Below are 21,308 nucleotides of genomic sequence, written 5' to 3'. Positions count from 1 at the left end.
TGACAGTCACAGCCACCACCAGATGCTGACACCCCTACGACTCTAATAAAGGCTACTTTCTCAGAGGCCTAGGCCCCTTCTGCCCTTCCTTGCCTCACAATGTACCCATTTTCAAGGCTGCCCCTCACAGTCCTCTAGGAACTGAAGTCCCTGCTCACTGAAAACCACAAAGGAAGACTGGTAACACCTACTGCCCTATTTATTCTCCTGGGACAGCACTGAGCCACAGGGCCCAAAGGGTCAACCCTGCTTTGCTGCTGGGCTCTGAGCAGTGGCCTCCTTTCCTGCTCCTGGCGTTCCCTGACCACAGGGCCCACTGGGAGCTGTAGGCCAGCACTTGGGTTGCTCTGCCTGTAGGGGCCAGGGTGAGGCCCTCATTCTTTTAGCTGAACACCCAGCCTTGCTAGGCTATGAACAGCAGCAGGGGTGGGGTGGCCAGCCTTCCTGGATGCACACACCAGGACTGGATGGCCCTCCAGACCTGGCCATGCTGTAAGTCCAGATGTTACTGGGGCTCTGCTCCTTGAGGCCTTCCTCCTACCAAGCAGGAATGTCCAGGGTCCAGCTGGGACTAAGAAGGAAGGGGCAGGAGTCTGTCTCTGAGTCGCTCCAGAAGCAGCAGTGCTCTCACAGCCAGCACCCTGCAGTCCTCGTCCACGTCCTTCTCAGCTACGTCTGCCAGGTGAGAGCACACAGAAAACAAGTGCCTCGCAGGCCAGTCGTTCCTCCCTGACAGCCCACCTCACACGCTGGCACAGGGCTCTCTACCATGCCCCTCCACCAGACTGGGAACCAGGGCAGGTGATGGGAGACACTTCCACAGGGAGGGAGGGGTCCAGGCCACAGTCTCGTCACAAAGCCCCACATCCCGAGCACCAACCTGGGTTAAAAGCAGCCTGAGGAGATGAGCCCTGAGCCCCTGCAGTTCTTTCAGACTGCATGTGAGGAGGCAGAGCTGGTGCCTCCACCCCACCAAGACTGACACACACACACAGAAAGGAGGGTCAGGGCCTATGTAGGAGCCTGGGACTCTCCCAAGGGCCAAGGGGAGACAAGGAACATTGGAGGCAGGGGCTCTGGGCATCCCTCACTCCCCTTCAAGGGAGATAAAGCCCCCTGCTTCTCTTGAGACACAAGCTCTGATGGCAAGACATGCTCATGTGACTTGGTACCCCGAAACCAGGTGCCAGGGAGGAGTAAGGAGAGGGCCAACCCTCCCCACGGCCATCAACCCTGCTCCTTGCTCTTCCTGGCACCCGGTGGTTCATCTGCTCTACTTCTCATGGACAATGCTCATTCAAACCAGGACTGCGCCATGGCAGGAGCTGGGCAGGGGAGAAGCCCACAGCTGGGATGGAAGAGATACCAATAAAGTCCTTGCCATCACCATGGAAGGCAGCCTTCCACCAAGGACCCTGCCCAGAGACCCCCACGTGGAGCCTGCAGCATGTAAAGAAGGACTCTGCCTGGCCCAGATACCTGACAAGCTGTGCAGTGTGGGGCCTAAAGAGTGGGGCCTTCCACAAGCCAAATGGCTTCAGCAAGAGGACACCCAGGCCTGAGCCCAGCTGGGCGCCCAAGAGGCACGGCAGCTGCAAGTCACGTGGGAGCCTCAGCTGGACCCCGCGCTGGGGTCAGATGGAAAGGAAAAGATGTCCCAGAGCCCCTGGGTCTGGACACTCTACCCATGCTGGGGTCAGATGGAAAGGAAAAGACGTCCCAGAGCCCCTGGGTCTGGACGCTCTACCCATGCGGCTCCAGGACAGCTGTGAGGGCCTGTCCATTGGTCCAGCTCGAGAACCTGGGAGGTGTCAGTGTCTGGAGCTGGGAGGAAGGGACGACGCTTGGCAGACGCGCACCTGTGAACCTGGGTGCAGGCTCCCAGCTCGCGCTCCGCTACCTGACAACCTTTTTGGATCTGGGACTCTCGTGAAGTAACAGACTCCCCTGTGAGAGCACCTTCTCTCAGGAACCTCTGCAGAGTCCCCAAAGCAACCACAGCCATGGCTGTCCCCTCACCCCTGTGTCCCACGCTGGGGTCACCACACTTCTCAGCACAACAAGGAGGGACATGCCCACTCAGATGCCCACTCAGCTGGGTTGCTCCAGCCTGGACACGTGCTCCAGCCTCACCCTGCCCTCCTGGCTGCTGCAGCCTGGGCTACTCACCTGCCAGCCAGGATCTGGCTTCCAGCAGCTCGTCTGGCAGGTCCTCTAGTAGTCGCTCTGCAGGTACGCTGAGGAGGACAGAGGAGACTGCAGACAGCAGGCCCTGGCGCACATAGCTACCAAGCAAAAAGGTAGAGAAGGGTAAGGTGCAACTTTGTGGCCAGAGCCCCAAAATGGCACTGCCAGGACCGTAGGGACACTTCTGAGTCCAGCAGACCAATCTGCAACAAAGTGCACTGGCCCCAGCTCAGGTTACCTCCCACTACACAGCCCAGGCCATGCTGCCATGGAGACCCCGTGCCCACAGCCCTCAACCCACTCACGTGTCCACATGGAAGCGAAGGGCCCACACAAATTCCAGCAGGGCTTTACCCATGGGTACAGCCACCTGAAGACCAACAGAAACGGGGGTACCATCTTCATTCAGGATGCCGCTCCCCTTACCCCACACCCAAAGGGCACACATCTGATGCCCCTGTGCAGCTTCACATAGGCCTGTTCTCAGGGCCATGGTAAGGGAAGAATGTGCTCCAGGTATGCAGTGGTCCAACCCAGGACCCTGGCCATCACTCCCCCACACGCAGGTAGGACAGGCCATACGGAGCTCAGGCCATCCTGTGAGCACAGGTGATGCCCACACTCTGCAGCGGCAGACAAGATGGGGCAGGACCTGCAGTTCCCATTTTCCAACTCACTGTGGTGTTGACCGCCAGGTACATCAAGGCCCCCAAGGTATGGGTCAGTCTCCCGAGAACCAACTGGTCATCTCCCAAAAGGTCGAAGGTCACCAGAGGCCTGCAATACAGAATCAAGTAGTGGCATAGCCCTGGGATCTCAAGGCTGGCTCTCTACCCGCCAGGGCTACAGAGGGAGAGCCTGGGCCCAGAAGCTCCACAGAGCCCTCTTCCTCCAGTCACTACCCGACACCCTGTGACACCAGCAGAGCCGTGGAAAAGGTGCTTCCAGATGCCCAGCACATAAGCTGGGCCCTCAGTGAGAGCATACCTTCTCCATTCTGGCCTGAGGACCCACACCTGCCAGTGGGTGGGAGCCCAGCTCTGGCCAAGGCAGGAAAAGATGAGCAAGTGGCAGGTAGGGTGTGGCCAGCTTGCAGGGTGCTACCAGTCCCTCCACAACCCAGGCCAGGAGTGGGAACAGTGGTGACTGACACACCACAAAGCTCAATGGCAAAGGGAACCTTCCAGAAAACTCCACATTGATTTAAGCTTAAAAACAACACATTCCTGCCCAGAGCCCCACCTCAGACCCCATGCTGTGATGCTTTCTGCACCCAGTGTGTCCAGGCTCTAGAAAGCCACTTACCTGTCAAAGTGCTGAATGAGGGGGAAAAAGAAGCAGCCAGCCACCGAGGCGAATTCATTGGGGCCACCTGCTGGTTCCTGCCGGGGAGCGCCCTACCAAACACAAGCACAGCACCCTACCCTACATGGGGTGCCTGGTCCCAATCCCCTGAACAGTACATTCAGAGCTTGATGGGCTCATGGTGTGGCAGTCCTTGGGCACTGTGGGATGTGAGTAGCCTTCCTGGCCTCCACCCCACTACCCCAGGACAACTCCTTGCCAGACATCCCAGGGAAGGCAAAGCCAACCCTGGGTGAGAACCCCTGGGGATGCTTTCTCACTTCTGCATTTGTATTCAAGTGTTAAATCTACTAGTCTGACCAGCCTCAATCCGTACCACAAACTCACTCCAAGGACCACTAGCATTTGTGCCATTCTCACCCTAGAATCCTGCCACCCTTGGCACAGACAGGGCTTATCCCACCAACCAGAGTGCCCACACAAGGACCTGACCAGAGTCCTAACTGACCTTGGAAAAGCGCCGGGTCTTGCTTCTGATCCGATTTTCCACCACCACCCTCCAGTCAGGAGCCATGGCACTGCCAGACTGAGAGGGAGTCAGTGCTGGTGAGCACTGGGTGCCAGGGCCCAGGGAGCTGTGTTGGGGAGACCTCCCAAGGCGCCCTGGCCGGGACAGCTCCTGGGCAGCCAGAGTCAGGACCTACGGGAGAGGAGCAACCAGGGGAGTGCTGTGGTTCAGGGAAGGACATCTCAGACAAGCCCCCAGAGCCCTGAGTCTGTGAGGAAGCAGGTGTTCTGGAGGCCACAGAGAGGCATCTCCAAGTACCCGTGGATCTGTCATGCTTCGCAAGGAGGGCAGGCAGGAAGGTGGAGCACACCTGAGCCAGCCTTGCCATCTCCCCCTGAGGCTCCCCGCCCTTCACACAGAACCACTCCTCCTGGAAGGAAGCCTATGGGAAGGCATAGGAAGCACGGATACGTGCGACACATGGAAGGGCCCAAAAGCATGCTCAGCAAGCACAGCAGTCTTGGGAAGGCAGTCCTGCTGCTGCTGCTGCTGCTGATCCACGCACGCTCATAGCAGGCGCAGACTCAGCAGGAAGTGGAAGGGGCACGGCCAGGGTGATGGCCCACACTGCCTTCATGATGTTCTCTTAGCTGTTCTATGGTGCTGAGAGACCACGCTCCTCACTAAGCACCCAGCCCTGCTCTGAGGCCACCTGTTCCTGGCAGTCCTGCCACATGCAGTTCTCCGTGAATGGCTTAACAGGTGTTGAGCTTCTCCCTGGTGTCGCCTGCATCAGGTTAATTCTTTTTCATAGCTGGATAATATTCAGTCATGGGGAGGCCACATTTTGTTTTCTTTTTCTCCTTTTTTGGTACAGGGGATTGAACTCAGGAGCGCTCGACCACTAAGCCACATCCCCTATTTGGTATTTTATTTAGAGACAGGGTCTCATGAGTTGCTTAGCACCTTGCTTTTGCTAAGGCTGGCTTTGAACTTGCGATCCTCCTACCTCAGCCTCCTGAGCTGCTTGTTTATCTTTAAGTGGTGAATTCTGTTGTATAAAACAAAAGAACTCAGCTGCTAGAGCCCCTGATCCCTGTACTGGTGAACCTGCACACCTGGCTACACTCAAATTTACGTAGGTTTTGGCCTCCCCACATTAGGGTGGCTTGGGCCTGACCACAGGGAGAGGGGTCCAGGGGCACTTACGTCCAGGATGTCCATGCGCTGCCGGAGGCTGTAGTTCAGGGCATAGAACTGTGAGGTCAGGTGCTCAGCAACCTAAGCCATGGAGAGAGAGGCCACTGAGGGCCAGGCCACCGGGTATCCCTCTAGGCACCACACCCAACCTGGCACAGAGGGCTGTCAGGGCGCTCCCCCTGCACCTGCGCCAGCTGGGGCCGCCTGCACTGGGACCTACCCTGGCCGGGTCTGTGACTGTGACAGCCACAAGGGCTCTCTGGCGCAGCTTCTCAAATCCGGCCACACAGGTCCTCTCCTCCAAGTGCAGCAGCACCTTGGCCAGCTCCACACTCACCTGCCGAGGGCAGCAAGTCAGCATGCTGCAACAGCTAAAAGCTGGGCCACCCGCCTGCCGCACACTCAGCAGATGTTCCAGGTCTCCCGAGATACACAGCAGCCAGCAAGATGCCCCCACCCTCCGTGACCCAGGATGCAGCTGGCACAAGAGCTGCCGCCTTCACAGGGGACCTGCCACCAGAGCACTTACCAACCTTCCCCCTTTGCCCTGACTCCCCCTTTTGCTCACCTCCCGTGTGGCCTCAGGGTTCCTGTGGATTAGGCCCTCCAAGGCCTGCAGGGCAGCCTCCCAGCGCTCCATATCCTGACCCTCAAATGTGGTCAGTGCTGTACAGAACACAGAGGCCTCGGTCAGCCTCAGCCCTGGCCCTGAACAAGGGCAGCCAGTCCATGGACCCAGCGTGTCAGGATGGGCTAAGTGCCCCTCAGAGGAAACAGCTGTGGGGCGAGACCTGCAGTGTGACCCCACCAAAGCTCACCTTCCATGCAGTCCCGCACGTACTGAGGTGCCTTGCTGCTCTTCAGCTCTTTGTCCCCTGACATATCATAGGGGACGAACTCATCGTCACTGTGATGAGACAAAACAGGCCCTGTAACTGCCCATCTCCAGTGAGAGGAAACTCGGACTCGGGTGCCCCTTGTGTACCCCTCCTCAAGGGCAAGTCCTGAAAATGCTTAAATTCACTCCCAAGTGCCCAGAGCTGTGGGGAAGGCCAAGAGGTGAAGGCCATAGTACCACAGAGCCCACAGACGTGCTGCAGACTGAAAGGAGGTGAGAGAGGTGGGGACTACAGTGCCCCTCAGTGTGCACCCCTACTGTGTCGACAACCTGCACAGCCACCTCTGCTGTGCCACCACAGTGCCATCCCTCAGCCATAGAAGCCAGCCCTACCTGTCCAGCTCCGAGTCAGAGCCCTGCAGTCCAGCTGCAGGCACACTACCCTCTACGATCTCTGCAGGGGTCTCTGCCACACCTGGGTCCAGTGATGAGCCCCTGGAAGCAGGAGGAACAGGCACTTGGGGTCGCCCACGGACACTCCCAACACCTCCACCCATGGCTTCCCAACTTCTGTCCTGTGACTGGAATCCAGAATGACAAGGCGTGCACACACGGGGTGGGGACAGGGGAGGCGAAGACCCTCACCCAGCCTCCAAGGAGCTGTCTCCAGCAGGCCGGGGGGGAGCCAAGGCCAGCATCTCACGGCTCAGTTCGTCATCCTCATACTGTAAGTAACATCCAGAGTCAGTAACATCCACCAGGCTGCAGGCACCGCTTCGCTGCGGTCAGACACAGTTGGAGCCAGGCCTCACTCGGGCCGTCTAGATCCCATTTAGCAACCTGGCCTTGGTTAGTCACCTTTTGTAGAGCAAATTCCAAGTGTCCACCTTGAGCTCCTCAGCTCAAGGCACAGGGTGTACTGAGGCTACAGTCACTTCCTCCTGAAGGAGCTAGGGCTTCTTTAGGCTGACACCCCTAAAGATGTCCCAGGGAGGGATGTCTGCAGAGAGGCCAGGCAGGGCCCAGCAGTCAGGGAAGCATGCTGGCCACACACGCGGCACTCACACCAGGCAGCAGAGAGGTTACTCCCTGCTCTGCCTGTCCATGGCAGACCAGCCCCAGGGCAACGGCTCCCCTCACCCCAACCTTGCTGGAATCCTCATCCAGGGAACCTGTCCTGTGTTCAGCCCTGAGCCTGTGATCCCAGGAGCTGAGGCGACGCCTGCCACACCCAGGCCTCAGCCCTCAGCCTAGCCAACGTGGGACACTCCGCAAGCCTGGGCCCCAGGAGGGGAAGTGCTTACAGGCTGGAGTAACAGAGAGATCTGGAGCCTGTTCACCTGGAATCTCAGTGGAGGCCCCTCAGGGTGGATCCGGGCACTGATGACCTCAGCCACGATCATGCCTAGACGGCGCACGGCAGGTAGGCTGCTGTCCAGGCGGCACTTCACACCTGCCATCATGCTGGCCAGCAACTCTGAAAGCACCAGAAATGCATCCTGAGGGGTTCTCATGGTGCCTGGGGCAGGGGTGTGCCCTCGCCACCTGCTCACCTTCCCGACTGTTCTGCAGCTCTGGCTCCCCAAGGTGTGCCAAGCAGATGAGCACCGCCATGCTGATGTAGCGCTGCTGTGCCAGGGGCGTGTGTCGGACAGCGCTTCTGCTGCCCCACGTCTCCAGCAGCTCCCGCAGTACCTGGCAGGCAGCAGGGCGCCAGCCTGGTCAGGCAGCAGCTCTGCCATGGCTCAGGACCATGTGGTGGTGGTGTCCACGGCCACCCCAAGGACTCCAGCAGGAGCAAAGCTGGGACCCCCAGCCTTCCATTCTCTTGGTGACACCACAGGGTCAGAGGCAGGCAGTGCTCACCTGTATCAGGAGTGGACGCCGCTGGTTGTCCATGGCTAGATACCCCAGCAGGCTCTGCAGCATGCGTGTCTACAAAAGAGTGGCATCCTTAATCTGGCAGAGGCTGCCCACCTGCATGGGGTGCCTGAGAGTGAGGGTGGTTGTGCCCAGGAGTCCAGGCTGAGAACTGGGTCTGGGCTGAGGGCAGGGGTGGCAAGTGCCACCCTCCACCTCCCAGTGTGCTCCTCAGGGCACACTCCGCTTCTGCATTTGTCAGTTTGTTTTTTGTTCTCTCCTGCCACCAGTGCTGGAGCCCAAACCCAGGGCTTCATGCACGCCAGGGAAGTGCTCTCCTGCTGAGCCATACCCGCAGCCCAGCACTCGTCAGCTTGGGCACACAGTTTTCTAAGGAGATTTTCCATCTCATCAGTGTTTGAAAACCAATTGCCATCCAGCTGCTGCATTTCGGACCTCCCGGTTCCTTCTGCTCAGCTCAGGTGCACCTCCCACTTCAGCACTTGCTGCTCTGCTGTTCAGCTTTCTCTTTAGTTTCCCTGGCTTCCTCCCTTTCGGAAGCTCTATTGCTGAACAACACCCCTAGTGCTTTACTTTTTATTTTGCGACAGGGCCTCACTAAGTCAGCCAGGCTGGCTTTGAACTTGTGATCCTCCTGACTTGGCCTCCCGAGGAGCTAGGATTACAGGCGTGCACCACCACGCCTGGTGGTTCCATCATTTTTGTTGTTTGGTGCTTGGGTTACTTTATTTAGCACTATGCTGTACAACTGTTATTCTCTTTTGCTACTGACTTTTAGTTCAACAGCCCTATCACCCAGGAATCACTGCCAGACATTCACGCCAGTACTTGTGATTTATCCTATTGGTTGGTTATATTCTCGGGGCCTCAAATACCGTACAAGACAGGGATTGGGGGCCACCTCTGGCTCTTTGCTCACCTGGACTGCACTGTCCACTGGTTCCTCTGAACCACACTAAGGGCATGAAGCCAGGATTCACGGCTGCCAGGTATCCTGATCCTTAGAGCTCTGAGGACTCCTGCCTGCTTCACCCCCATGCACCCAAGCAAGCTGGCTGCACCTCCACTCTGGTGCCCACACCTGTCCTTCTCTGCACAGGAGCTAGGGTGAGTCTTGGTAACACAGTCACATCTGGTCGTCTCTGCTTAGATGCCCCAGCTGCCCACTCCAACCTGATGCAGCCTGCCCTTGCCTCACCTCCTGCTCTCTGGAGCATGGGGCCCACATTAGCCAACTAGCTGAGACCAGTGTTCAGAGGCCAGCCACGTAGTCCTCCTGGCCAGCTCTCTCTCAGAACCATGGCTCTGTGCCTGCCGGATCTCCTCAGAGAGGTTTCTGCAGACCCTTGCAGCACTGAGACTGCTTCCTGGGTCCCTTGGTGCCAAACGTGCCGTGCCATGAATTACACGTCATGGCTTAACGTGGGTAGCACCTATACCCTGCCTATACCATGAGCTCCTCGAGGAGGGACTATGGCTCTTCTGTCCACAACTGGAAGTTCAGCACTCGGGACAGAGCTGGGCACGCACAGTGGGTGTCACTGCACTGCTGGCCCCTCCTCAGGTCCAGCTGCCTGCTCTTGCTCACCCTTGCCTGACCACCGCAGCCCTCAAGTCAGAGCCTGTGCTCCAGGCCATGGGGACAGCTGCACCCAGTCACCAAGTCCTGATGTACCAACGCCCTTGGGCTCACTCTGTGTCACCACAGCACAGCCCCACAGCAAAGCAGAGCGGTGCCACCACTGCGCTGACATTTCCCAGGTAACTGCTCTACCTTTCTGTTTTCTTTTTTGTGGCTGGGGATCAAATCCAGGGCTTTGTGCATACTGAGTACACATTATTCCACTGAGTTACCCCCCACTTATAATAGTGATTCTTCCTGTAACCAAGGGTGGCCTTCAGTCCATGCCCTGCCCTGCACTCTCACCGTGCACCGGTACTGCAAGAACAGAAGCTTCCGGGTCATCACAAACTGGGCTTTCTTATTCTTCACCACCAGGTTCCCCAGTAGTCGCGAGAGGACCTCAGGCCTACAAGGCAAGGTCAAAAGGGGCCCGTCATGAGTGCCTAGGAGGTGGGTGGCAGGCAGGGAAAGCACACCCTCCAAAGTACCAACAGCCTGGCCCTGCCACTTGCATGCTGTGGTCTTTGGGTAACCTCGATGGGTCCTTAACCTCCTTCTCCCAGGCCTGAATGCGGAAACCCATGCAGAGCCGGGTCCCGCTCCTGAGCTAAGAAGGTCAACAAGGGAGGAAGTTCCTCCCTGCTCTGCCAGGTCCAGGGTGGATGCTTCATCTAGAGCAGTGCAGAAAGCCTTTGCTGCACAGGGCCAGAAGGCACATGCTTTAGAATGACAGGCCAGTCTCTCTGCCAATTACTCAACAGAGCAGTTGTGACTGAAAGCAGTCATAAGCAAATATATACATGAATTAGCATAAATGCATGCCAATAAAACTTTAGTGCATGTGAGATCCTCCTGCCTCAGCCTCCCAAGTAGCTGGGATTACAGGCACACAACACCACATTGGGTGCCAGTGAAATTTTATTTACAAAAAACACCAGGTAAAAAAAAAAAAAAAAAAAAAAAAAAAAACACCAGGTAAGCCAGATTTAGCCCAAGAACAGTAGTCTGCAGGCCCCAGATCTGCAATACGGGACTCTGCTTCCTTCAGCAAGTGAGAGCGTGACAAGCCCCCAGCAAGCATGGAGAGATAGGCTGGATTTCTCCCTCACTCATCACATAAAATTCCAAATACAGACACAAAAGCTGGAAAGAAAAAGAAGCCAGGGTTGGGGGACATAAAAAAAATAAAACTTGCAAACTGATGCAAAAGGGTGTTTAGCCGGAGACAAGCCAGATGCCAGAGAAGGTTCCAAACACTGAGCAACACCCCCACTGAAGTGTCTGCAACAGCAGCAGTGCACCTGCACCAGCCACGCCCAGCACCTGCAGGGAAACCTCTACAACACACACCAGGAACCCAACATGAGGACAGGAGGAGGCGGCAGGTAAGGAGTCCACACATACCCAGACACAAAGCCCACACCGAGGTGGGAGAGACGCGTCAGGAGGCAGGTGAAGGCAAGGTGTGTGAATACCCTACGGCCCAGCAAGGCTGCTTCCAGAAGTGCTGCCCACAGATGCACCCCAACACGCACATGGGGAAGGAGCAAAAGGGCATCGCCACACCCACATCGGAGCTGACACCCAGAGTGCAAAGCCACATGCAGGGGAGAGTGAGTCGCCACGCCAGGGGTGAGGCAGAAGGAGATGAGCTGAATCGCAGGCAACACTGTGACGGAAGGACCACGCACATAGTGGCAGGGCCTCCAGCCCTCTGAGGGCTGCTTCCCACATCCTTCTGTCCAACAGAACTCTGAAGAACCTCTACACTGTTTGCATTAGAAAAAAGCAGGATCCTACTTCTGCAAAGAACTGCCGCCTCAGCAGAGGTCATGGTCCCCCAGTGTGTGGACCTGGGGAACCCACCAGGCTGGAGACCTTCTGTAACAAGCCGTGGACATGTGTGGAGGCTCCACTGGCAATGATGAAGGTGGACACCATTGGCCTGTGCAGTTGCACAACCAGTGGCCAGCCTAAACCAGCAATGCTAAGGCAGGACCAGCCACCATACCCAGTGAGCACCACCAGGGACAGCTGGCCACAGCAGGGCACCTAGGAAAAGCAGCAAAGGAAATGATAGCTGCCAGAGTCCACTCTTCACCCCCAGAGAAGCAATGACCAGAAAGAGTGCTTCACTGCTTACCCTGGAGCGTCCTCCACCAACCCTGCAAGCACAGCCTCCATGGCCCCGTCCGGCACTTGCTCCACTAGGCGCCAGCAGACCCGCTGCCACAGGCAGCTGCCCTGGGTGAGTGCTGTCAGCTGGGGCACCAACCTGCCCAGGATCTCCTCTGAGGAGACAGAGAGGTCCTGAGCCTCAGGAGCTGCCCTTAGCCAGGGGACCATGGGCCCAGTGTGCACAGCCCCACAGGCTCACCAGCCAGCACACCTAAGCCTCAGAACCAACCTCTGCGGACCCAGGGCTAGCAAGGGGACCAGCTCCCACTGCTGCTGGGGGCACTTAGAGTGATTCTGGGAGGCCAAATGGGGGAAGCAGGTGCTGCGCCCCACAAAGCAGGACATACTCACTGTGTCTCCCCTGGATGCACACTTTCCCCAGGACTCGAGACACAAAGGAGACAGAGCAGTGCAGGCCACCTGGGAGAGAAAGCAAGGAGGTCAAGGAACAACACACACGATACCTGACCAGGTGGACAGACCTGCAGAGACTTGAGGGCACCAGCTTCCTCCTGGACTCTGAGTCCCACAGGGTGCAGGTTATGGGGGATCTTGGGGTGTTGGGCCTGAGCACATGGAAGGACGGTAAACCACAGTGGGACTCAGCACCACAGTGGGACTCAGCACCACAAGCAGATTAAGTAAGGCAGTCAGAGTTAAAGAAGCTAATCTGAGATGACGCTCAGGCCTGAGTGAGCCCACAACAGGAATAAGGAAGGGGCCACACTGCAGGAAGAGGCAAAATCTCCAGCCAGTCCGCCCACTGGCCTTGCCTTACAGGGCCCTGACCCATGGAACTTACACTGCCCCCAGACTCCTCCTTGCTCTTGAAACTGTGGAAGCCATGTGTGTGATGCCCCAGAAGAGGCAGAGCCAACCTCAAATAGCATGCAGGGTTACACCTACTGCTCTGCAAGCAATGGTCAGTTCCCACAGTGCCCCACCCAACATGCAAAGGCCTCCAAGTCCACCAGCAGCACCTGCCTCCAGACCCAAAGACCCTCAAGCTCTTTCTCGTTGCCATCTCAACAGTGTGGGAGCCCAAAATGCCATCACCAAAGGCACATGAGACTAACCCAAGTTGGCAGGGGAAGTAGACCCTTATGCAGCACAACACACCTCAAGGGACATTCCTGCTTAGCTAAGTGACAGGCAGGGAGTGAGCAGGCCCCACACTGACGATCCAGTGTCTAATCAAGAACTAAAGGAACCAGGGCCAGACCCACCTCCCAAGATCAAAAGTCAAAAGGATGAAACATCTGTGTATGGGTCACTCCTGTCTAAACAGGAATGTCACATGACCAGCCTGTCCAACCTGAAGACTCCAGAGGCCATGAGACTCACTGGATGGGGAGGGAGGAGATAACAACTGGAAAAGAGGGTCAGGGAGGAACAGCACCCACCTCTGAGAGAGTCCACCACTGCCTGCAGCACCCGCACAGCCTCCTCACCCAGCAGAGGGAAGTAGTTCTGGGGGAAGAACTGAGCCAGGTTGTCCTGGTGCAGACGGTTACCCAGGTGGTCAGGTAAGCTCACCACCTTGCTGAGCAGTGTCTCCTGGAGTAGGGGGAAGCCAGGCTTCGTCTGTGGCCGGCACTGCTCCTCCATCAGGGCCGCCATCCTGCCCTCACTCAGAAACCTGGACAGCAGCTGTGCCATCTTCATCAGATGGAAGCTAGGACTGAACAAGGACAGGTGTATTGGGCAGAGCTCCTAAGCCTCCTCTTGGTCAAGGGAATCCCCACAGTCCCCCTTAGGTCGTCCCAACAGCTCCATTAGCATTTTGTCCTAACTCATAAGCTGAAAGAAAATGCTTTGTACTCCAGTCCTGAATAACTGGTCACCAGTGGGGTGAGTGCAGCTGGGCCCATTGCAGCTGGGTCCTGTGCAGCAGACCCATCTTGGAATCACCCAGATGCTGCTACGTCCTCCCTTGCTCTACATGGATTTTCACATGGTGAGTGCCTTTAATCACAGCAACCTCTAAAAGCCCAGCTTCTCAAAGACTCCTCAGAGTCCTCACAAGGACTGGTGTGTGATCTGATGCTGAACCTGGGAACTGCCTGGGGCTGGCGGTCCATGGCAGGCACGTGTCAGATAGGCTGTGCTTCCCTGGAAAACCTGCAAATGTCCTAAGAGGCGCTGAGAGCTGACACTGTGCCCAGGAAGCCTCACTACAGGACTGGAGCTTTGGAGCAGCAATGCTAACTGCCTGTTGTGATGTGAACACCCCTCCTCCTGTCCTCCCGTCCTGCGTGGCCGAGGACCTTCTTGAGCAGGTCCTCCCCATCGCAGAGAACACAACCACTATCAGCTTCCAAGGGTTCGGCAGGGCACAGGTTCTGTTCTCTCCCTGGCACCTTCCAGGATGAACCCTGCAGTTCGCAATTCCCAGGGCTCTTCTGTGCTTCCAGGTCACAGGCAGCCGCACAAGTCCCCAGCCCGCTCACCCGGCAGTGCCCTCGATGGCCTCCATCAGCACCAGGAAGGCCTGGTCAGCAGGGCCCTCCAGGAAGAAGCTGCCCCATAGCTGCTCCAGCCGACCGCCGGGCGACAGCTGCAGCCAACGCGGGCTCAGCCTGCCGACCAGACAGCGCAGCACGGTGGCGAAGTGCTTGGCGGCGAACTCCTCCTGCTCGTCGGGCAGCGCGGGCTCGGCTGCTCCGCGCAGATAGCGCCGCAGGGACCCCAAGACGGAGAGGACGCGGTCGCCGTCCTCTGAAGACTGAAGGGTGTGCACAGCTTCCCGGACGCTGAGTCCGACAGCAGAGCGCGCGGGCTCCATGCTGCCGGTAGCCGGGCGTCCGCAGGGAGCGGGATCCCTGAGCGCACCGGCCACCCGACCTCAACCGGCGGGCGGCCGCGAGCTCCGGTCCCCGCGCGCGAAGTGGTCGCGGCCTTCGAAGCCCCCGCACCGGTTCCAGTCTGGTACCGTGAATCTGCAAAGGTAGCCGGCGCCGCCGCGAGCGCGCCTGCGCGGCAGGGCGGGGCCGGTCGAGGGAGGCGGATGCGATCCTGCGGCGGCTGGGGCACGGCGGGCACGTGACCGTAGCTTGCGCCTGCGCTCCCGCGGTGTCCTGCTGTCGTTGGTAGCCCAGCTCCGCTGCAGTTGAACAAGGAGGCCCGGGATCGGAGGAGAGATTAGACGCCAGTGACTGCAGGCGGCACGCACGGGAGGCGGGTGGAGGGATCTGGTAGCCGCTGGGCGGGGTGCTGGGTAAACCAGCAAAATGAAGCATCAGGTTCGGTTCCAAAGGCGCATTAGCCTCGTGTCGAGGGAGAAGGTGGCCACCCTGCTGGACAGCGAGCGTAGCATGGAGCACCCCCTTGAGGCAAAGTGGTACTGCAGTAGTAGAGTGTTTGCCTAGAGCGCGTGAACCCCTGGGTACATCCCCAGGACTGATAAAAAGAATGTTCAAGTGACCTCCCTGGAGAGTGGGTGGGAAGGGGTGATAGTTCAGCAGAGGTGAATGTTGGGAAAAATCATTCAACAAATATGCAAGCATCCTTCTTGGACAGGGATTGAACGCAGGGGCGCTTAACCACTGAGCCACATCCCCAGCCCTTTATATTTTTTATTTTGAGACAGGGTCTTGTAAGTTCAAAGTCAACCTCAGCAATTTATCAAGGCCCTAAACAACTTAGTGGGACCCCAACTCGAAATATAAAAAGGACTGAGGGTGTGGCTCAGAGGTTAAGCAACCTTGATTCAATCCCTGATACAAAAAAAAAAAAAAAAAAGGAAAAAAGAAATGTAGATATTTGGGCAACTGAGACAGGAGCTTTGCTTTAACCAGGCTTGGCAGCATGGTGAGACGCTGTCTCAGGAAAAAATAAAAACAATCAAGCTGCGCACCACCATGTTCCCCTATGATCCCAGCAACTTGGGAGGCAGAGGTAGGAGGACCTGGCAACTTAGCAAGATTGAGTCTCAAAAGAACTGATGATGTAGCTCAGTGGTAGACTGCCCATAGGTTCAAATCCCTGTACCATAAAAGAAAAAACAATCAGACAATAAATACATAAAAATTAAAATTACCCAATCCTAAGGGGAAAATAAGGTGATGGCCAATCACATTTCAGTCCCCTTTCCAAGGGAGAGAGGGCCTCACAGGATGTGACTGTTCAGGACTGGGATGCTAGCACCAACACAGAACTGGATCCAGGGACTTCAGGCCACTGTTGGGTTCCCTGTCCTTTGACTTCTTGGTGGGAACAGGAGTCCATGTGCTTCTGCTAAAACCATCAGTGCTCGCCCACCTCCGAGCTCACAAGACAAAGCCTTGCCCAGTTAAGTGACTTTCCAAAGAAGCCATTTGCATCTGTTTTAAGCTTGTTTCCCTGGAAACCTGGAACCCACAGAGCCTGTAGGCCTGAAGGCAGATGCCTTTCCTTAAGATGACAGGAAGTGCCTGACCCCCAGCCAGGTCCACAGAAGGAAAACCACTCAACTGGAGAGCCAGGAGGAGTGGGGGCCGAGACAGACACTGGGGCCGAGGCCACCTTCTGCATCCTGCAGAGACCATTGGAGCCCCTTATCTCCCAGCATGGGTTCACCAGGGAGGAGGACCCTGTCTTTCCTCCTTGTTTTGGTGCCCATGTATCTACACGGGGCTTCACTGCAGGAAGCTGGACCAGCAGGGCAAAGAAAACCGTTTTTTGAGAGGCTCCGTAGGCTAGAAGAGCAGGTAGGTATACCGCTTTTGGATTTTCAAAATTGGCAACAAATAAAGGGTGGATGTTAAACAACTGTAGTGGCAGGCATGAGCTGTAAGCTGACAGCACTGGGCGGACACTCCATGCAGTTGTGGTTCTTGCTAGCAGCTAGCAATGCCCTATCCTCCAACTAAAAACCAAGAAAACGTTTGCTGGTCTCTCCTCTGAAGATGAGCGGGGTGATGTGTGGTTGGCAGGGAACAGGAGTCTGGACAGGGGCTCCGGAAGGCCTGAGGAGCACAGCTGGAGGGGTCTGGGGAACGAACGGGGCTGGGCACAACCACTGGGTGTGGGCGCCGTGAGGGCATGCACGGCCCCCAGACTCCTGCATGGTGTCTGTAGACAGTGCCCCAGCCCCACAGGTCTCAGCTTTGAGCTCAGTCAAGCACACATGCAGCCCAGCCCATCCTGCCTGCAACTGAAGCAACTGGCCCTGCCATTCAGAGCATGGGATGTTGGGGAGGACGAGAGACCATACAGAAACCCAGACTCCCCACCATGCTGCTGTGGGGCCTAGGCTTTGTCACCCCTCTGAGCTTGGCCCCATGCCTGCATCTCCTAGTGTCATGACCAGGGTCACTATGCAGTGCTGACCATGAGCCAGCACACAGTAGGTTCTTAGGTGGTGTGAGCACATAGGCCCTGTCCCTGTCCCCCTCCCAGCCCCTGCTCTATAACTGCTGTGTCCTCTTTACAGTTCCGGAGGTTCCAAGAGGTGACCTTAACACACCTACAGGGCATTGCCAGCAACTACAATGTGTCCCAAGACATGGATGCCCGGTTCCAAAGCCTAGCAGAGGAGAGCCAGGCTGTGGCTCTGACCGTCAGCAGGTCACAGGCCACCATCCAGGGGGACCTGGCCCACCTGAAGACCTGGGTACGGAAGACCCAGCGCCAAAGCCGGAAGGTGGACATGCGACTGCAGGCCTTGAACCTGGCCCTGAGTGAGAAAAACAGGCAGTGGGTACAGGCAGGGAAGGAGCAGAAGGCGCAGAGGGATGTCATCTCAGGCCTGGCCCTGGACACACGGGCCCTGCAGGATGCGCTGGTCCACCTGACACACCAGGTTCACAGCCAGGGTGCCAGGCTGGCTGTTCTTGAAGGACAATTACAGATGGCCAACCTTGGCACTGCAGCCCCAGGGTTGACCCCGGCCCCAACTCCAGCTCAGCCTGTGCAGCCAGGCCCACTGATGCTGCTGAGGGACAGGCAGGTGCTCACTCCTTCACCCAAACATAGGAGTCCCCCCCAGGACTTCACTGCCCATCTCCAGGGGACACAGAAGCTCCCAGCCCCAAGCAGCCATTGGGAACCTGGTGGGCCTGCTACAGTCCCAAGGGACCCTCCTCAAGTACCAGAAGAAGGTAAGTGCACGGGTCTAACCCCTCCACATGCTTCCAGGCTTCCTTGTAGCTCCTCCTGAGCCCACAGCACCCCTGCCACCACAAGCTTTCTCCCCTTGAGAAGAGGACACTGGCTTCACACTCCACACACACTGCTCCTCATCCAGGTGATCTCCTGTCTGTGGGTCCCCAGCAGGTTGGACCCCTGTTCCTCATGTGGCAGAAGCACCTCTTGCAGAACTGGTTAGATCCTGGATTACTGATGGCTCTGCTTAGCCACAGGACTCAGAGAGGGAGGTGGGAGGCTCAGCACCAGAGAAGGGGACATGAGGACAGAGATGGGTTGGAGGGACACACTCTGAAGACAGGAAGGACAGCCAGTGCCTCTAGCAGCTGGGAAGGGCAGGAGAAGGTATCTCCCTCAGAAGGAGCTAGCCCTGAGACACTCCGTTTTGAGCTCTTAAGACCTGAGTCAGGCTTCCAGCCTCCAGAAACACAAAATAGTACACCTGGGCTGTTTAAAGACACTACATCTGTGGCGAATTGTCAAGCAGCCGACCGAGGTTCCCTGGTGCTGAGGGTTATCTACTCCCCTTCTTAGGAGACAGCTCAGGCTTACCCCAGGACGGACGATCCCTGGAAAGGCTACCCTCATTCTTGGCTCCTCCCTGCGGGTGGGCACATCCTGAGGACAAGCAAGACAGTGCCAGAGGACCCCTCTGCCTTCCCAGCACGAGCTGGTGCTCCTGGAAGTGCGGCTGCTGGGTGCCACGGGCCCGCCCACAGGCCAGAACATTTGGGGGGCTCCTGCTGCAGGACTGACCCCACCTCGCTGTTTCTAGTTTGCAGCCTGGGTCCTGTGTTCACGTTCCCGGATGCCTCCCCTGAGAACGTGGTCTTCCTCAACCCCAGCTTCCTCACGGCCCTACGAGCTCTGTCCTTCTGCAGCTGGGTCCGCATATCCTCTGGCCGCCTGGGCACCCTCCTGTCCTACGCCACCGAAGAGAATGACAACAAGCTGGTACTGCACGGCCGAGGCTCACTGGCCCCCGGGTCCCTCCATTTTGTGATTGGAGACCCGGCCTTCAGGGAGCTCCCTCTTCAGCTGCTGCTGGATGGCTGGTGGCACCACATTTGTGTAATCTGGACATCCGTCCAGGGCAAGTACTGGCTCTATGTGGACCGCAGGCTAGTGGCCACTGGCTCCCGCTTCAGGGAGGGCTATGAGATCCCTCCTGGAGGGTCCCTTGTGCTGGGCCAGGAGCAAGACAGTGTTGGTGGAGGGTTTGACAGCTCTGAGGCCTTCGTGGGGAGCATGTCTGGCTTGGCCATCTGGGACCGAGCACTGGTCCCTGGGGAGGTTGCAAACCTCGCCACTGGGAAGGAGCTCCCGACTGGTGCCATCCTGACCCTGGCCAACGCCTCGTGGGTAGGTGGGCTTGTGCAGAGGGCCAACTGTACCTGCTTGGAGCACTGTCCCTGAGGCCACGCCCTGCAGGGACTGTGGTCATGCAAGCCTCCATGCACACATCCCACCCTGGGCACTGTCCAGGGTGTTCCTGCATGGGGTGGCGTGGGGTGGATGGGGAACAAAGCTGCCTCTTCCCATGGCTGTGGAGTTCTACTGTGCTGGGCCTTTAAAGCCTCAGGTCACACTCGGTGGCCTTGAAGTGATAAAACACTAGTAGATTTAAGTCCTGTTTCTGGGGGACTCCCCTTCGTTGAGACAACATCTGCAACGTCACTTCCACCTCTCAGGGTCACTTGAGAAAGGTTCCCGTGGGTGAAGGCTATTCCAGCATCCTCATGGAAAGGCCTAAGTGTGTGCTTCCTGGTCCTCAAAACCACAGCCCCTCCACAGGAGCTGGGGGTCCCTCGACATCAAGTGGTCAGTCCTGTACTGTTATTCTTGATGGCTGATGACGTTGAGAATGGACCAGCAATGCTGTTTCGTCAACTTTATGAGGTCTAATTTTCACATTATAAAGTATACCCATTTTAAGTGTACAGTTTGAAGACTTTTAGCAAGAGTACTGACCTATACAATCATCAGCACAACCTAGTTCTAGAGTGTTTTCAGTTGCCTGCCTAGCCCTTCCCCTACAGTGACCACGCCTGCCCCAGCACTGGTGACCTTCCTCTGCATCCTCTGGGTGGATTTGGCTGTCCTGAACACCTCCTGTAGGTGGACTCAAAAGGCATGTGATGGCTGAGGGCTACCTAATGGTGTGGACAAACCATGTTTTGTCCATCATTCCCCAGCCCACGGGCCTGTAGGTTGCTTCCAGTTTTTAGTTACTGTGAGTAAAGTTGCGGTGTGCATTCTCCTACACATCTTTGATTGAACTTCTTTTCTTTTGTGGTACTGGGGTTTGACCTTGTGCATGGCAGGCAAGCACTCTGCCACCGAGCCACACCCCAGCCTTGAGTGGACGTGATCTAGTTTATCTTGGATAGGTACCCAAGAGTGAATGTCATATGGTAAATTCATCTAGACATTTTTTTCCTTTTCCTTTATTTTTTTTGTGGGGGGATAGAGTAGGAGTGGGGAGGTACTAGGGATGCTATACTACTAAACTACATCCTGGCTCTTTTGTTCTATCTTATTTTAGGACAGGCCTTGCTAAGTTGTTGAGGCTGGCTTTGAACTTGCAATCCTCCTGCTTCAGCCTTCAGAATCACTGGGGTTACAGGTGTGCACCACCATGCCCTTCCATTTTCAAAGTGCAAAAGCAGATTAGAGAGATTAGAGAAGGCCCATGCCCAGGCCTGGAAGAACCATGGAGGACCAAGGCCCTCTGACCCGTGCCTCATGTGTGGTAATTTAATTTCAGTTTTGTAGAGGCCTCAGGCAGCTTCTAGCCATCTTTACCCATGAGAAGGCAGTTAGCCAGCAGGCACAATCTTGCTCAGCTCTTCTGGTGGGGACAGCACCCTAAATTAGCCCCACAGTCTTACCAGCACCTCTCCAATCCCAGTGGACCCTGCACTTCTGGCCTCCCCCACCACTGCTGTTCATGAGTCAAGGTCAGGGAGGTTATTTTCATACTGGAAACCCCCGTGGGTGCCCATATGACACTCCCCTGAATCACTGGCTTCTGCTTCTCCAGGACAGTCAAACTCAAAAAAGCCCACCTTCTCTATTAGTTTTTAGATGGGAGCCAGCCTGGTCAGTGGGGCTCAAGTGACCCCCCCACTTCAGGCACCCAAGTGCTGGACCACAGGTGTGCACCCCTGCATCTTGCCGAGAGCCCTCCTCCTCACACACCTTCTTGCTGCAGCTGACAATCTCTGGGGCTCTTGCTCCACCCTCTCCCCATCTTTCAGGTGCTTACGGTGCCCTGAAGAACCAGACGTCACTGTAGTCACAGCAGCGTTTGGTCTGAGTCCACAGACTGTGGAGCTTTGGGCACTCAGCAGAGGTGCGTGTCACTGTGAGCAAACGTGTTTGGTATGCTTATGGGGGGCGCTCCAGCTGGTCAAGACACTGGAGCAAGGGTTTGGAGTTGGGGTCAGTTAGGGTCAGAG

The 21,308-nt window shown here is 56.9% G+C and overlaps 2 protein-coding genes across 3 annotated transcripts; one reads left to right on the top strand and one right to left on the bottom strand.

Moving 5' to 3' along the window:
• Positions 1–545: 545 nt before the first annotated feature.
• TELO2 (telomere maintenance 2) lies at positions 546–14,668 on the bottom strand (the record flags this gene model as incomplete). 2 transcript variants are annotated; one of them, XM_079121011.1, is made up of 21 exons in its annotated part: positions 14,172–14,668; positions 13,125–13,402; positions 12,073–12,141; positions 11,687–11,834; positions 9,847–9,949; positions 7,905–7,973; positions 7,592–7,733; positions 7,379–7,515; positions 6,684–6,763; positions 6,432–6,533; positions 6,019–6,107; positions 5,769–5,866; positions 5,421–5,537; positions 5,210–5,281; positions 4,001–4,192; positions 3,493–3,584; positions 2,865–2,964; positions 2,493–2,557; positions 2,170–2,285; positions 1,860–1,947; positions 546–675 (listed from the first exon to the last, which is right to left on the bottom strand). In XM_079121011.1, the coding sequence occupies exons 1-21, from the start codon at positions 14,504–14,506 to the stop codon at positions 666–668; spliced, it is 2,502 nt and encodes an 833-aa protein (XP_078977137.1). In that variant the 5' UTR covers positions 14,507–14,668. The 2 variants fall into 2 exon arrangements, with proteins under 2 accessions (XP_078977137.1, XP_078977138.1); XM_079121012.1 differs by lacking the exon at positions 1,860–1,947 and having other exon boundaries at positions 572–675; positions 14,172–14,667.
• Positions 14,669–14,803: 135 nt separating this feature from the next.
• PTX4 (pentraxin 4) lies at positions 14,804–20,084 on the top strand. The gene is made up of 3 exons (XM_079121013.1): positions 14,804–16,409; positions 17,135–17,801; positions 18,623–20,084. The coding sequence occupies exons 1-3, from the start codon at positions 16,269–16,271 to the stop codon at positions 19,261–19,263; spliced, it is 1,449 nt and encodes a 482-aa protein (XP_078977139.1). The 5' UTR covers positions 14,804–16,268; the 3' UTR covers positions 19,264–20,084.
• Positions 20,085–21,308: the final 1,224 nt, after the last annotated feature.

The sequence above is a fragment of the Sciurus vulgaris genome, assembly GCF_902686455.1.
Source record: "Sciurus vulgaris genome assembly, chromosome: 18".
NCBI lineage: Eukaryota > Metazoa > Chordata > Mammalia > Rodentia > Sciuridae > Sciurus > Sciurus vulgaris.
Note: the sequence above shows the minus strand (reverse complement) of the source record. Positions and strands in the feature narration are given on the sequence as shown.

Coding starts and splice junctions, on each gene's coding strand:
- PTX4 (XM_079121013.1), top strand. CDS start 16,269: ATGGGTTCACCAGGGAGGAGGACCCTGTCTTTCCTCCTTGTTTTGGTG. Junction 16,410..17,134: donor TCCGTAGGCTAGAAGAGCAG/GTAGGTATACCG, acceptor TCCTCTTTACAG/TTCCGGAGGTTCCAAGAGGT. Junction 17,802..18,622: donor TCCTCAAGTACCAGAAGAAG/GTAAGTGCACGG, acceptor CGCTGTTTCTAG/TTTGCAGCCTGGGTCCTGTG.